This window comes from Manacus candei, unplaced genomic scaffold, assembly GCF_025592945.1.
Source record: "Manacus candei isolate 608988 ecotype Guabito, Panama unplaced genomic scaffold, ASM2559294v1 h1tg000023l, whole genome shotgun sequence".
Lineage (NCBI taxonomy): Eukaryota > Metazoa > Chordata > Aves > Passeriformes > Pipridae > Manacus > Manacus candei.
This window is the reverse complement of record NW_026138071.1, coordinates 14966730-14981817: the sequence shown is the minus strand read 5'-3', so window position 1 is coordinate 14981817 and position 15088 is coordinate 14966730. Positions and strand designations below refer to the sequence as shown.

The 15088-nt window shown below is 35.1% G+C and overlaps 1 protein-coding gene across 7 annotated transcripts in view; it reads right to left on the bottom strand.

Annotated features, from left to right (window-relative positions):
• Window positions 1-780: 780 nt before the first annotated feature.
• Window positions 781-15088, bottom strand: part of OSBPL6 (oxysterol binding protein like 6) — a 97175-nt gene continuing 82867 nt past the window's right edge. For 6 of the 7 annotated variants that reach the window (XM_051787829.1, XM_051787831.1, XM_051787830.1 and 3 more), the window contains 5 exons: window positions 14799-14943; window positions 13532-13676; window positions 12370-12496; window positions 11708-11830; window positions 781-10727 (listed from right to left, as the gene is read on the bottom strand). In XM_051787829.1, the coding sequence (XP_051643789.1) occupies window positions 10619-10727; window positions 11708-11830; window positions 12370-12496; window positions 13532-13676; window positions 14799-14943 (649 nt within the window). In that variant the 3' untranslated portion in view covers window positions 781-10618. Of the gene's footprint in view, window positions 10728-11703; window positions 11831-12369; window positions 12497-13531; window positions 13677-14798; window positions 14944-15088 lie in introns of those variants that run through there. The other variant, XM_051787835.1, reaches the window with a different exon arrangement.

The window sequence follows — 15088 nt, the reverse complement described above, 5'->3', positions numbered from 1 at the left end:
GCACTGCCATTCATGAAAAAAGCTTTTCCTTTCCTTTGCAATTGCTTCCACTCAGGCAGCATTCCAGACTGTTTGAACACTTGTTCTTTTTACAATGCCAAGAAATAACAAAAATCTTAATTTCTCCTCCCAACCAAATTCTTGTTTTTTATTACGTTTTCATTTTAAGTAAATTTAAGGGTTGAACAACTGACAAGAACACACAATGGAAAAATGCCATACTGTTATTTTTCCAAGATGCCAGAAGGGGTGGGTGTCAATTTTTTTTTTTAATTTCCACACCTCTTTTTCAATTCTATTAGAGAACATCAGGAACTGTTTTTCCTACACCCTCTCACAAAACTTGGGGAGCATACTCAAGCTCCCTTTAATTACAGAGAGCAAGATGAAGTGAAAAAAATAAAAAAGAAAAAGGCTCTTACCAGCTGTAGCATGAAGATAAATCCAGAAACTGCCAAAAAGAAAATTACCTTCTTTGAGACTGCAGTTGATAGATCCCAAACAGATCTAAAGGAAACTGTGCAGAGAATCACATGGGAAAAGTTTTATAAAAATATTCCTGCACTGGAAAAAGGTTAGAAAGGAACAGGGATGCTATTGAGAAGCCAGTGTTTCAGTGCTATTGCTGCCACTATCACCCACCTCTTCAAAATCAATCTGTACAATATATATTAAGAATTTTACAATTAACAGTCAGTTCACTTAACTAGTTACAAATAGTTCTTTTAAGAACCATATTCTCAATGTTATGTTGATAAATCAGAACACAGATGACAGCAGTTTAAACAGTGTACATTGAGATTTATTAGAACAAGCACTAATAGCAGCAGTGTACAGAGTGATGGAGACAATGTACTGTATGCACTGAACAATAATAATTATACAATTGCACTTCTTCAGAGATCTATTAGAAAATGCTTTTCAGTAAACAGTTTCCCAAATCTAGCATTGTTTGGATTTGCCTCTGAGGAAAAAAAATACAAAAAATATGCTTTATCTTTTTTTTTTTTTTTTTGGTAAGGCATTAGCAACATTCATTGGCAGGCTACACAAGTCATTTGTACATGCATTATCCAATTACATTGCAACAGGTAAAAGAGCATCATGTTTCCTCAAAAACTAAAATTGTGTGTGTGTTTTGGACATAATATCCTGGTAAATCTGACTTACCCTAAAGGAAACAGATGACATCTTTCGTTACATTTTAGAGCACAACAAAAACTATAGCATAGCCAAGTTCACTTTTTATTTCCTACCAGAAGAGGTAGGACCTCCTTCAGCTGGACTTGGTATTACAGGTATTGTGTATACCGCATATATCACTGGAAAAAAGTCTTAATTATTACTTTTTGTTTACTATTTCCCCCCCACTACCACCTCCCTGAATCATGTGGCCAAAGGATGCTTGACTGTAGTCAACATTAAATATTGAATGAGCTTGGTTTTTATTGCATGAGAGGTAGTCAGTGTGAGGCCTCTTCTGCTCTCTGGATTACTACAACAGTACGTTCAAAACCAACATATAAGTGCAAAGACACACAGAAAGTGTTGCAGCTGGAAACTTAAAACTGTTATTTTAACTGTTTCTTTCTGGCTACGTCCAATCTTGGAAGTAGCCAGAGATCTCAATATACCAAAAAAAGCAATTCTGTTTATGTGCTAAAGCCTAGACGGAAGAGGCACTTTCTCACATTCATGCTTTTCTGGGCTGAGATTAGAAGTGTGCTCTTAGTCAGCCACCCCCTTTTCCACAAATCAGAAAGATCAGACTCCTTTTTTTGACTGGCATACAGTACTAGCAGCTCTCAACTCTGGCCTGGGACCATCGTGGGGAAAGTAAAGGGAAACCAGAAAAAGGGACTGCAAATATTCTTACAATTAAGCTTGCCAGAGTGAGACGTAATATGATGAATTGTTATGGTTTTAATGCACTGTTCTTTCTTCCAAATGTCGTACCTAACTGAGCTTTGCAGAAGCATGAAGTTAACTTGCTTTTAAATACTACAAGCTCCAGAATAAGGTTCCAAAATGCAAGCGAGTCAAAGGAAAGTCAAATATACTGCTCTGAGTGTCAAGCAGTCAAACCAACTGAATTTCACACATTTTATCTTTCACAACTCGGTGCACATGTTCAAAATTAAGCTTAAGTGCATCTAGTTGAATACCTAGGCTTGACAGCACATTAGGCCTACAGCTGAAATAGATTTGGGCAGCTACATCATCCACTCACCTGGAAGCTCACTGAGTTCAATGGAGAATGGAGTACCAACAGCAGTTCAAGCCTTGTCTAAGTGCTCATTTGTTCAAGCATGTAGGAACTAAAAATCAACTAATATAAAGCCTGGTGTAACCAGGTAACCAGCTATATATTTTTCCTAGGAATGCCATTGTTGAGCATTTTTATTTGAACTTAAGCATCTATATCTTTTAAACTGATTTAAACTGCAATGTTCATACTAAGTAAGTATTGATGCCTGTGCAACATCAGAGGCCAAGCAGATGAAGCAGGAAAAACCTGATGTGCACTGCTGATTAACTCTTACAGTGAAATAAGTCTATAGATTTGGAATATGCAAATAATATTCTTTCTGTATTATTCCTCAGCTACTGATGCATAGTAACCATAAGCAATAAAATGGTTTTCACTGGCACAATTACAGCCCATTTCTGGAATCAGAATAATAAGATGGGATGTAAAGAAGAATCATCCTGAAGACGTCCCAAACTTGTGAATAGTCAAGCACGGATGAATGCATTTGCAAGAAATCAATCAAGATCAATCAACAATATTTTTTAATGTTAAATTACTGAATGCACTATGAAGGACTAAATTTATGCTTTTGAAAATTGCGATACTATAAGTAGATTATATAACTTTCACTACAAATATTTGCAAATCAATATTCTATTGACTATTTAGAAATCATGGTACTGATTTTTTTTCCCCCGTATCCTATTCTTCTTCATCTCATTATGTAAGCCCACAGCGAACTTTTGAGCATAAAATTAAGGGTGCTGCAGGTGAGGCTTAGTATTACAGTGCTCAAAAATAATGCCTTCTGCAACATTTGGGTGGCTGGGTACATAAATACTTCTCAATGTCTTTCTTTCCCTTAAGTAACCCTTTTCTATTGCTTTCAAACAACAGAAAAAATTTTATCTGGTGCATCTAAAACTCAGACCCTTTCTCATTACAGTCTGTTATTTCCCTCTAAAACAGATACTGTCTACCCAGTACTGAAAAGTAGCACTGGTTCTATATGTTATGCTTCTAGAAAGCAACTATTTGCCTTTAAATTCATCTTAAAACCACAAAGCAAGTTTCTGTATGCCTTTCTTGCTGACATAATAGCATAACCACAGTGGAAAGACTTTGAGAATCTCCTTTTACAAGTACACTATGTGAAGAGGGGTACAAGGAATCAACAGATTTGGGATTTTTTTCAGAATGAGCACAGAGACATGGGCAATCAGCAAAGAATGGTCTTCTAGCTATTTAGATTCTGACATTTTGGCCTGCTGAAGAATTGGCACAGGGCTGTTTCCCATCTGAAAGGCTGTTAAAAGCAAAGAAGCTCAGTAAGGCAATGTAAAAATGACAACTAATATAAACCTTACTCTTCTAATGGCATTCTCATAATCTGAGCAAGGTAAAAAATGCTAACGTTTACTACATTTCATAGACGTGCGCATGGGATCCAATCACACCAAAAAAGTGTGACATTATTCCAAATTTATAGGAACTTTGTTGAAAAGTGAGAGAAAATACAAAATTCTTTGCTACTGAAGTACTAAGAAATCACAAATCACTAAAGAGTTAATTATACAGAGAAATGTAGATAAAGACCCAGAGAAGAGTCTTGCTACTGGTTACAACAAAGAAAATATAGCTAATATCCTAACATAGAACTACCATAATAATCTCTCTGGATACCACAGTAGTTTAATTTTATGATGGCTTTTTACATACTAAATAAAAGTATCCTCTTCAGACAATCTAGCAGTAAGAGATGAAGAACAAGTAGTTTGCTATGCATTTTGAGGAAGAAAATTACCTCAGATATCAGACAGTAGCAGCTTGATTTCTTACTTATTTTATAGTAAGTAACTTAGACACAAATCAATATACAAGGAAGAATCCCACTGGAAAATATTCCTTTTTGGTCCAAGGATGAAATTTTACTAGTCCACCCTGCGAGCTGGAGATTTAGCAAGACATGAGCATTAGGTGCAAGACAGAAGCACCACTCTTTATGTCTGCAGAGTTCCAAACGTGATTTAATTTTTAAAACTCAAACTTCACATGTGATTGATTCTCAGTGAGGAAAGAACAATTAGTTCAGAAATAATTACAAAGGAACAAAACCAGTGTCTTTGCTAATTAGAGTGAAAGCTTGACTAAGGTAGAAGTTGTCATTTTGCATTTATGCCTGCATACCAAAATACACTCATCGGCACTTATTTTTCTGCTCAGTCAGGTCTTCTGTGAGACTTATCTGACAATAAAATTTACTGTGATCTGAATTTGTTATACTATATCTCAACCACTTAAGAATATCAGTAACACTTATTTTGAGAACCAAATAGACCTATTTTCTAACTTTGAATTGTAGTGACAATTTTCACAGTTGATTTCAAGACAGGTGACAAAGTGATTTTAATATATTTATTGTGATCCACTCTCAAAATATTTTATAAAATATTAAGCAAATACAAGGATAATAGAAGATGTCACCTGTGGTTCTTCCACACAGTTAAATGAGCTATCCTGAATTTTCTTTTGCCTGGAAAATACTGAGGATTAACCTTGCATTAACTATGTTAATGTTACCGTAATATTCCTTGTTCAGGTGAATTTAACAAAGAAAGAAAGAACATTCAGCACAGGACTAATAGACAAGAAATCTGAGTTTGCAGTCCTGACTCTAACACTGATTGTTCTTGGTGGACCTGACAAATCAATCACTGGGACACAAGCGCAATCCTAGGAAGTGATGCTACTTCAGAAAAAGACGTTGCATGTGTGGCTGCACCAACTGGCACAAGGAGTAAGTATCTCAGTGAAGAACAATAGTTTTGGTTGAATATTTCCCAGTGTGTGCGCTGCTCTTGCATAGCACATCATTTTGATACTCAGGTAAGTTACCCACTTCTGAGTTTTTGAAGGGATTTCCTCACCTCTTCCCATTTTGCATGCCTAATGTTCTGGGCCAGCAACATTATACACTGGTGTAAGATATCCCCCTTTCATCAGTGCAGACCATTAAAAGTAGCAGTTAACATGGAAATATGTTTTAGTGTTTCACAGGAGACATTTGAATCGTTGCTCCAGGAGTACCAATAAGTAGCTTTACCATACTTAAATGAATTATTCATAGGTCAGAAAGACTATATTACAAACTGCTGATTATATATTCAGACTTTATGGTTTCCTTATTTATAAAATATGTAACTCTCTTTGTCCACACTACCAAGACACCTTCAGCCAAATGCTGGCTACAGTCATTTTTTATTTATAAAAGGAATAAGAACTTCCCTTCAACTTCACATTAATTCTGAGCAAATGTCACCAATCTTCCCTTTTTTCATGCTGTCATGGATCAGTGGAAAGAAAAATGGTATTAAGATAACCTGCCTGAAATGGATTCAACAGCTCTGATGACATTTTAATTTGTAGAAGTAAGAAAACTTTCCATTTTTTTACATCTCATATGGACAGCTTCTGTGACTAGTTTCACCATTCTCCATTGTCATCTCTTTCTTTTCTGAGGTTTGTCAAAGATTGTAAGGAAGGTAAAAAAAAAAAAATCAAAGAGATGAGGAGTTTATAATGCCACAAAATTTGACAAAGGAGAAGGTTGGTATATAAAACACAAGTACAACAATATCACTTTTTAAACTTGCAAGAGACCATATAAAAGTCCTCTTATAAAGAGGCTTTTTAGTTTAGTGGAAGAAATACATAGTTTACACCAGGCCAATGAATGAAAACACTTTACATACCCTAGTTTAAAAAGCAAATAATGCATTTGCTTTTGTAAGTAGACTCCTTACAATATATAATACAAAAATAAAGTAAATTGCTGTAAATAAGCCATTTCTCTGACTTTACTCAGATTTGCAACATTCTCCTAGGTTCCAGTCACTGTTCTAATTAAACCTTTATTAACGTACTTAGTATAGATTCTTCTGTTAAAAAAAAAAAAAAGAAAAGAAAAAAAAGAATAAGAAAAAAAGACCTTTCTTAATGAAAATACTGAGAGTTATCAGAATTATCATAAAAGTAACCATGCATGGTAAAGTAGAAAATTATACTACTTTTTATACTAAATATATCTCAACTTCTATCAATACATTTACTAAAGAGGAAATTCAAGTTTTATACAGTTTTGATGACTAATACTTAATGACAGAAAGAAAAAAACAAGATAGTATTTTTCACCCCAGTAGCTGCCAAGGTAAGCAGTTATGACATAGTAAAATTTGCTAGCTTTCTCCCAGGTCTGTGTATAACACACGGTTACCAGTAAAGCCATTCCAGTGTTTCTTACACAATTTTGTCAATGTTAATCTTATTCCACCAGGTGAGCCAAACTCTCTAACTTAACCCCTACTGTAATTTTAGCATATGAATACAAATACACTTTCCTTCCAGGTGGATTTAATCTGAAAAAGTCTCTTACTTTCATTATGCACTTCTATTATTAGTAATGACATCTAAAAGTACTAATTCCTCAGATTACAACTGCAGTCAATGGCATGTTAAATAGCTACTGTTTATTGTTGCACCAGACAATGTTTAAAATTCTGTAAAACAAAGAGACCACACAAATCTTCCCTATACTAAAATAGCTCTGCCAGTGAAAGCAACTTTAGCAAAATAAAGAGAATTGGTACATTCAGCCCTCCTGGTTATTGTGCAATTGCAAATGAACCTCCGTTCCCTTCCTTTAGGGTATTTCTGAAAATTCAGATTTTTTGAGACAAACTCAATGCAAGACTGGCTTTGTGCTGGGCTCCACTGGTGAGAGGTGAGAAAATTATGTGACCTCCATTGCAAACAGAGAACATGGACACAGCCCAAATGCAAACTCCTCACCAGGTGCCCATGAGGGCAGAACCACCACTGGCTCCTAGTGTGCCCTAAAGTTTGTGTAATTTGCTTCCATAAAACGCCGACAGCGCTCAGTAGGGAATTAAGGAAAATATCTTTCAAAACTGTACCATGTATATGCACTGTAATACTTGATATATTCCTGGCATGTGCTATTCAAATAAAACCCACAGATGCCATACAACATCATTTGGAGTCAGAAGTTCAAACTGAGGAAAAAAAAAAGGGTATTGTTATTTGTGAGATGAAAAGATACTATAGTGGGAATTGCACTTTTAAAGCTAAATATAAAAAAGTTTATTTCATGCAACTTACATCTGTCTAAAATTAGAATGGGTATCTAGATGACTTTTTAGTCACAGTGATACTGTATGAAAATCAACTCATATTCAAATAGTCTCTCCCAGTGAGATAACAATTTCAATATGCCGAAAAATCTACCACCTTGTTAATACTGATCTAAAATAAGAATGAAGCTATTTAAGTCTTTGTGAGACATTACATTCAACGAAAATAGCTATTATTACCAATCATATCCACAGTTCCAGAACAGGGAGGAAATTAGGGTACACTTTTAAAATATTAATTGAAAGTACAACTCATTATCATGAAATAAAAGCATAAAAGTTGTGTATTTTGTACAGAAATAAGTGTTTTGAGAAAACACAGGGAAAAAAGTAAAGGATATGTCTTTGAAGTGAAAGTTAGTATGTCTTAAATTGCTTAAAAGGTTTCAAATGCCAAATGATTACACAGATTTTCATCACCTACCAAACCTATAGCAATGAAATCTACTGAGTTGGATAGTATTTTTCATGCCTTCCAAAAGGAAATACTGCCTGGATGAATGAAGAGATATGGGCTGAAAACTGTCTAAATGCCCAGGCTTGAAGGGCACTTAATGTTTTATGCCCCGCTGGCAGCCAGCAACAAGGATGGCCCTGCAGGGATCAATTTTGTGGCCCATGTCAATCAACATCTCACTAGTGACCCAGACAAGGACACAAGGCTACATATCTAGTTCACAGGTGACATTAAATCAGGAGGATGAGATGGCATGCCAAATGTAAAAAATAATTCAGTGATAGTATCTCCACTGTTCACCAAGTTTCAGTCTGCATTGCAAATAATGCCATTCACAAAGCACTACCAGAACACTGTTAAACTAATGACCTTCTTTCTGTATTTAAATTAAAAATTTGAGGACATGCAGTTCTGTCCCTCAAATGTACTTGCAGTCATACACACATAATGCTTCCTATTATCACAGTGAACTGCACACAAAGACTGGAGCAAGAGGTGGACAAGAGTTTAATAGAGTTGGTTTTAAAGAAAGCAACACAGAATAATTAATTGCTATTCTGGGCACAATGTGCAAATTTGATTCATAGTAATGTTATTAAAGCAAGTAGGATGAAGTTAACCAAATATTACTTAAAAAAACAAACTTTGATATATTTTCATTTTCTTATAATAACAATTGCAGAAATAAAAAAAATGAATAAATCAGACTAGGTTCAACTAGGAAAGAAAAAGATAGCATTCTTTGAATAATTTAAAGTTTTCTTTGGAAGAAGTCCTATTCATCTACACATAGCTTTTTTTATACCAAATATTGATAAACAATTCATCAGCATTCACAATTCTTAAAAAGCCTACTCAATATTTTCTTTAGGTTTTCATAATTCTTCCCGTTAACAGAACTGCATGAAGACATTGGAACTGATCAGTAGCTAGTTGCCCTGCTAGTTATTTTGTCATATAATCAACAGGGAGAACTAAATTAAACAACCAAAGTAATCTGAGTTCTATAGGGAGCTGACCTTGCAAAATGAAGAAGCATGCTGAGAGCTGGGCATGTGTGGTGATCCACGGTGATCAAGCAGCTCTGCTGGCAGGATCACATACTTATCTAGTAATTTTATTTTAGGTCTCAGTACTGGAATTAACCTTAAATAGAAAAATCTGTGTGCACTAGGTATGCTGTGTATGGGCAGAAAGAAATACACTGTATATGCATGAACTCTAACCTATCATCGATGGCAGGATATATAATACATGTATAAATGGAAGACTAGATCATACTATATGGAACGTAGTTTTTATCTAATAAATTTTTCCTTCTATTAAAATCTGCCCTCCCACTTTTAACATTCAGAGATTTTCAAATAGAAAGTGCCAAGCCTTCTCCCACTTGTATTAACTGAATCTTAGCAACATGTAAGAGACTTGGTTCTTAATCAAAAAATATAGAACCACTTTATGGATGAATGTAAAGTATAATTTTGCACAAAAGCTATTTTGGCAAAACAAGTAGTAGTTGTTAGCTACAACACTTGGAAGCCTCTGCCATACGCTGAAATATAAATTTAGATAAGAAAAGTGGATGGGGAAAAAACAGAGCCAGGAAAGTAAACAGTGTGTGTAGCAGAAAACAGTTGCATTTACAGTACTATCCACCTTCTGGAGAGAAGCCAGAGACCTTCCCATGAAATCCTTCTGTGCTTTTAACACTGTTGCAAAGCTTCAGGGATTTCTAATTGTGTAAACAGGTATGGGAAAATGAGATTAACTGTGACGTCTATGTCCAGCCAGTGCTAAAAGTGATGACTGCATCTCAGCATCAGTCATTTTAGAATACAAAGTTTCTGACTAGCAATTCATATGAATTTAGCAAAATTGTCTCAAATTCAACCAGCTATGAGTTTCTTTTAAGTCTGATTATACAGTCAGCATCCCAAAGCTAAAGCATGTACAGTAGATCTCATTCCTCTGAAATACATTTAGATGTTTGGTTGTCTTTTGATTTTAAATAATGCAGCTCGTCCAATATTTTTATTATGATAAAATTCTAATGCTTTAAAAATCTGCCCTTCACATAAGCCTAAGCATAGATATTTTAAAATTACTTACTGTACATCTTCATATTTTGTTAAGGCATGAACAATGGCATATGAATGGGAACAGCTTCCAGAAAAGCATATCTTTTTGACAAAGGCCAGTCCAAGCACATCACATCAAAGGACTAACCTGAAGCCAGAAATGTCAGTGTTGTGACTCAAGAGTTTTTAACAAAAATAGTTGAAACAAAATGGATGTTTTTCTCTTTTTCTTCCCTTTTTTTTTTTTAATTTAAAGTGTATTACTCTTAATGTCTGTTTAAAGCACCGATTGCAGTCTTGCGCTTACCACCTCTTCTGAGTGACTTTGGATAACTCATCTGCTTCTTTTGTTCTGAATTTTCAGCGTATGAAACTTTAAAAGGTTTTTGTTCCTTTTTTTTTTTTTCTTTTTAAATGGCTGCTGCAAAATTAAAAAGATCCAGAAGTGGTCAGGGGCCTGGTCTAATGCACTTTCAGAAGTCCATTATAAAGATGAATATAAATGTGTATGATACTTTTTTTCCGTAGACCCACAAACCACGCTTAGCTATAAGAAACATATTGTGCATAGTTATTTTTTTTTTCTTCAGAGTGATATGTTTACTAGATCTACATTCTCAGTTTACCAGAGTACGGGAATGTCTACTTTACTAAAGCCAGGATCCTTTCGCAGTTCCCAGTAGGTTTCATTGGTGACCCAGGCTTCTCTTTGATTAGCATCGATAACTTTTCTGTAGAAAGGGAAAAAAAAAAAAAAGAGAGGGAAAAAAGTTTTGACCATAGATCTCTACTCTTATGCAATGTAAAATGAAATTTCACACCTCTCTGATCTAACCAATATTAAATACGATTTTATATTTCTAAAGGACACAAGAACAGTCAGGGGTTTAAAAACAAAAATCAACCTCTACTTATATCAAAAGTGGAAGATAGAGAAAACAGCCTGCAAACAGATTGCAAACCCATTGTCTGATATGTGTGAACAGGTCTTAGAGCCATATAAAACCTCTTTGGCCATTACAGATTCTGATTATGTGCAGGGAATCATTCAATAGATGTAGCTTGCAGAATGTAAGCCTTTTACCATTTATTTTTTTGGTCTCCCCTGTATTTTGCTCACATTATACTATCACTGCATCAAGTACATTCAGTCTTTTCACTTTTGATTCCCCATGCTAAATATCAGACTATTTGGTATGACTATCAGGCTATTTGGTATGACTATCCCTTGTTTCAGAAGAATGCTTAATGAAAAACCAACAGACAACAAAGCCCTTCCCTCAAAAATAAATAAACTTTAAGTGTATACACATACGTTTATATATATACATTTTAGACATATATATGTTCTATGTTGTTGTTTAGGCCACACATTACTTGGTTTATGCAATGACTTAAAAAAATAACCTAGGTAAATCTGAGATTTCAATATTATACTTCTATGCCACTTCAAAGTTCAAAAACATTGGCCAAGGGGTTCATTTGGCTTGTATAGCTGTTGTCCATTGTGAGAAAGTGATCTTTCCATTATGAAGCTTTAAACTATGTAAAAAATGCTTCACGCAGAGATCAGGTATCTAATTATGTTTCTTGAAACTGCAACTTTCCAAGGTTTCATGATTAACAGACTAGGTTGGTGGTAACTCTTGTAGTACTTTGTCCAGTTACACTATGGAAAACAGAGACTTATCACTCAAGTAAACAGACTCACTTAAAAAATTTGGGTACATATTCGATGCCATTTTCTTCCATGTACCGCCTCCGAGCTCTCTGAAGTTCCTCTATTCTTTGTTTCTCAGATGCTGCTGCTTCTATATTTCCTTCCTCCAGAAGCCTGTAGGAATAACAGCAGGCCCTATATAAATCATTCAGTGTCGACTACAAGGGTTTTTTTTAGCACCAATCACCACAAAAGGCAAGCAGAAGCCAAGTCTGCTGTCTGTGTTGTACTTACTTTCAGATCTAGTCTGAGATGTGACTTCCCAGCTACATGTGCCTGACCTATAGCCTAAGGCATACACTTTCTTCAGTAACTTCAGCATATCACAAATGCTAAAGTACTATGAACTGAGAACTTGGAGGGAATTAGTGTTGCTTCCAGTCATAGCAGGAGGGCATGACATTCAGAGCCTGTCTTTCAGCTTGTTAGGAGAAATCTGCCCCAAGATTGCACTATAGCTTTACCATAGAAGAAGCTTTCTACTTTAACTCAACTGGGTAAAGCAGAAATTTGATTGCAATACTGTCTTCTCTACTAGCAGAATTCTCCAAAGCTTAATTCAGACTGCAGTGAAGACACAGACAAAATTCCAGACTCAGCCAAACCCAGCCTTAAGCCCACCAAATATTAAGTGTATAAATAAGCGTTCTTGCCTTTGATCTGGCCTGAAGCGGGCATCTGTTGCAGGAAGAAGATCTTTCAATAAGGGATCTAATTCATTTAGCTCAATAGCAAACCTTGTGAAGCCATAATAACGTTCATAATTGGTTGGCATCGAGCCTGTATGCATATAAGAGAAAGAAAAAAAGCTTTTTAAGCTATAACTCTAAATATGCAAGAGATTCCTTTCTCTATTAAATTTTAACAGAAAAAAATAATATATTTTACTCTTACAATTAAAAAGCATCAAAACTAGGTGGAACAAAATTCACTAAATATTAATTTCAACTGGTTATCTGCAGAGGTTGTAATTACATGCTAATAGCCTAAAAATTTTATAATCTTCACTTCTTTTAAAATAAAAATTAATGTTTTCAAGATTTTCAAGTTAAAAATAATCTGCTGTTACCCAGAAAGTGGGCTTAACAAATATCCGTCTAAAACCTAACCTTAACTGATCTTTAGAGTTAATTTTGGAACTTACTGCTCACTCACAGACTGATTCCACTGTCCAACACCTTACTGCACTATCAGCAGTCAAAGCAGACACTGCAGAGCAGGGTGCAAAGCAGGGCTCAAAATACTACAGATACAGAGCAGGATTCAAAATACTAAGAATAGTGACAATTCCTGGATAATGCACGTATGAAAGATACATGCATGTACAAAAGATACAGATGCAAAGGATGATTCATTCAACCTCAGCACCTCTAAGCAAGCAGTAAGGAAGTTGCAATTAGATCTTAAAATCATAGGCGCTTACCATCTCTGATGACCAATTCTTTAAGCTAATAAAACTAATAAAGACAACAAACTCAAACTCATATTTGTTGAATCCAAGTGAGTTACCTCACTCTCTGTGAGAAGGCAGACTGACCAGCCCAGACATCCGGTTTTTTTCTTAATTTTATTCTTATGTTGACCCTAAGAATTCAGTCTGACCTGGAGTCAGACTGTGATGTAGATGATTATGCCCTGTAAGAACACTTTCATTTACCATTATTTTAAAGTCATGTAAGTTCTTGTTTATTTGTCTAGCCAGGAATTTTAATTTCTCTAGTGGTATTTTGTGTACTTAAAGTGAAGGCTAAAACAGCTTTACATAATCTAGGTTTACCCCACAACACCTGCTGGAGTTTCTTATGAGCTTCCTACCTGGCCTCCATATGCATTTGGCTGAAGGTGCAACTCCACAGTAAAGGCCTTCATGCCACTTTCCAAAGAGACGATGAACCACTTTCCCTTCTTGATCTATCACAACACCCTGGACCTCATTTACATTTGAATTCCAGTAGTTCACCTGCAAGTTTAAGCAAAAATTACTAGTTCATGCTCTTTTTCACGCTACCCATTGTACCAATACACATACTGCATGAATCTTGCTACATGGCACCCACTGTCCAAATTTTGTATTGGAACAGCTCACTGGGAACCAAGACTACCAAACTTCGAAAGTCAGATGATCTAAATATTAATTGATTTAATATATGAGAAACCCTGAATAATTTTCTACGTGGTTTTGGCATAAAAGGATTTAAATTATCTGCACATCTGGGAACTACATTGTCATTCAATAACCCAAATCCCACATAATTCTGTGAAAATGACACTTTGCCAGTCAGAACCAGCTAACTCTCCTCTTCCTATATGAAGAAATACTCATACCTGTAAGGAAATCCTCTGATGGGTGCCACGCACTACTGCTTGCAGCAAGGAAGACATTCAGCCAATATTATTTGTTATTTGTTTCTTTCTATTTCTCTTCTCTGTTTTGCTTTTCTTAGACACATTTATTTCTTACACCTTCATCTGAGAGCCAGTTGCCCGTTCTCAGAACATCAATCAAAACACAGATTTCAGATTTATGGCAACACTCCATTGCTAACACTGCGATGGTATAGATGTCTTTTGTTGCAATATGCAGACAGACTTATTTTTAGGGAAAATAATTGATAGTAATAAATGATAACATAGCTATACAGAGTTCTATTTTTATATATGGTCGTTGCCTCAATATTAAAATACTATGAACCAAAGCAGCATTACTTAATTTAAAGAGATAAAATACTGACCAACAAATTTCTAGTAAAGGCAGAAGTAAAATAGCACAGAAGCACACAGTGACTTTGTGTTTTCATTGTGGTAATATAAAAAAAATTGACATTTGATTTTTAATCTGAAGCCAGGAACAGTATAGCACACAACTATACAGCAATGGAACACACTGATATCAAAGATTCAGTGGAACAGAATCAAACCATTTGACATAGCATTTTCATTTGACAATTTACATATTTATGAAAACTGATAGGATAAAATGTGGAATGTGGATTTCAGGAATACTGAAGAAATCAAAAACTGATGTATGCTTAAATTATGTAATTATATAAACACAGGATATGTATTAGGATCCATATGTTACCTTGACAAATGTGAGTTTACAAATACAAATACTGCTTTTTGTGTTTCTGATAGTTATCTCTCCATAGTGCTCTATCCATCTCCTTCCACTAAGAATATTATGTATGCAAGTAGTGACTTTGTTCCAGACATAGTAGTCTCCGTACCTAAGAACAGATTAAAAACTAGTTGGTAACATCTATTAATCATGATCTTTACTGACAAAAAAGCAAAACATTGCTCCATTATTGTAAATACAAGACCGTATTGCTCATAAATGTCTGCATAGCTTACAGTAATGAAGTACTGCTT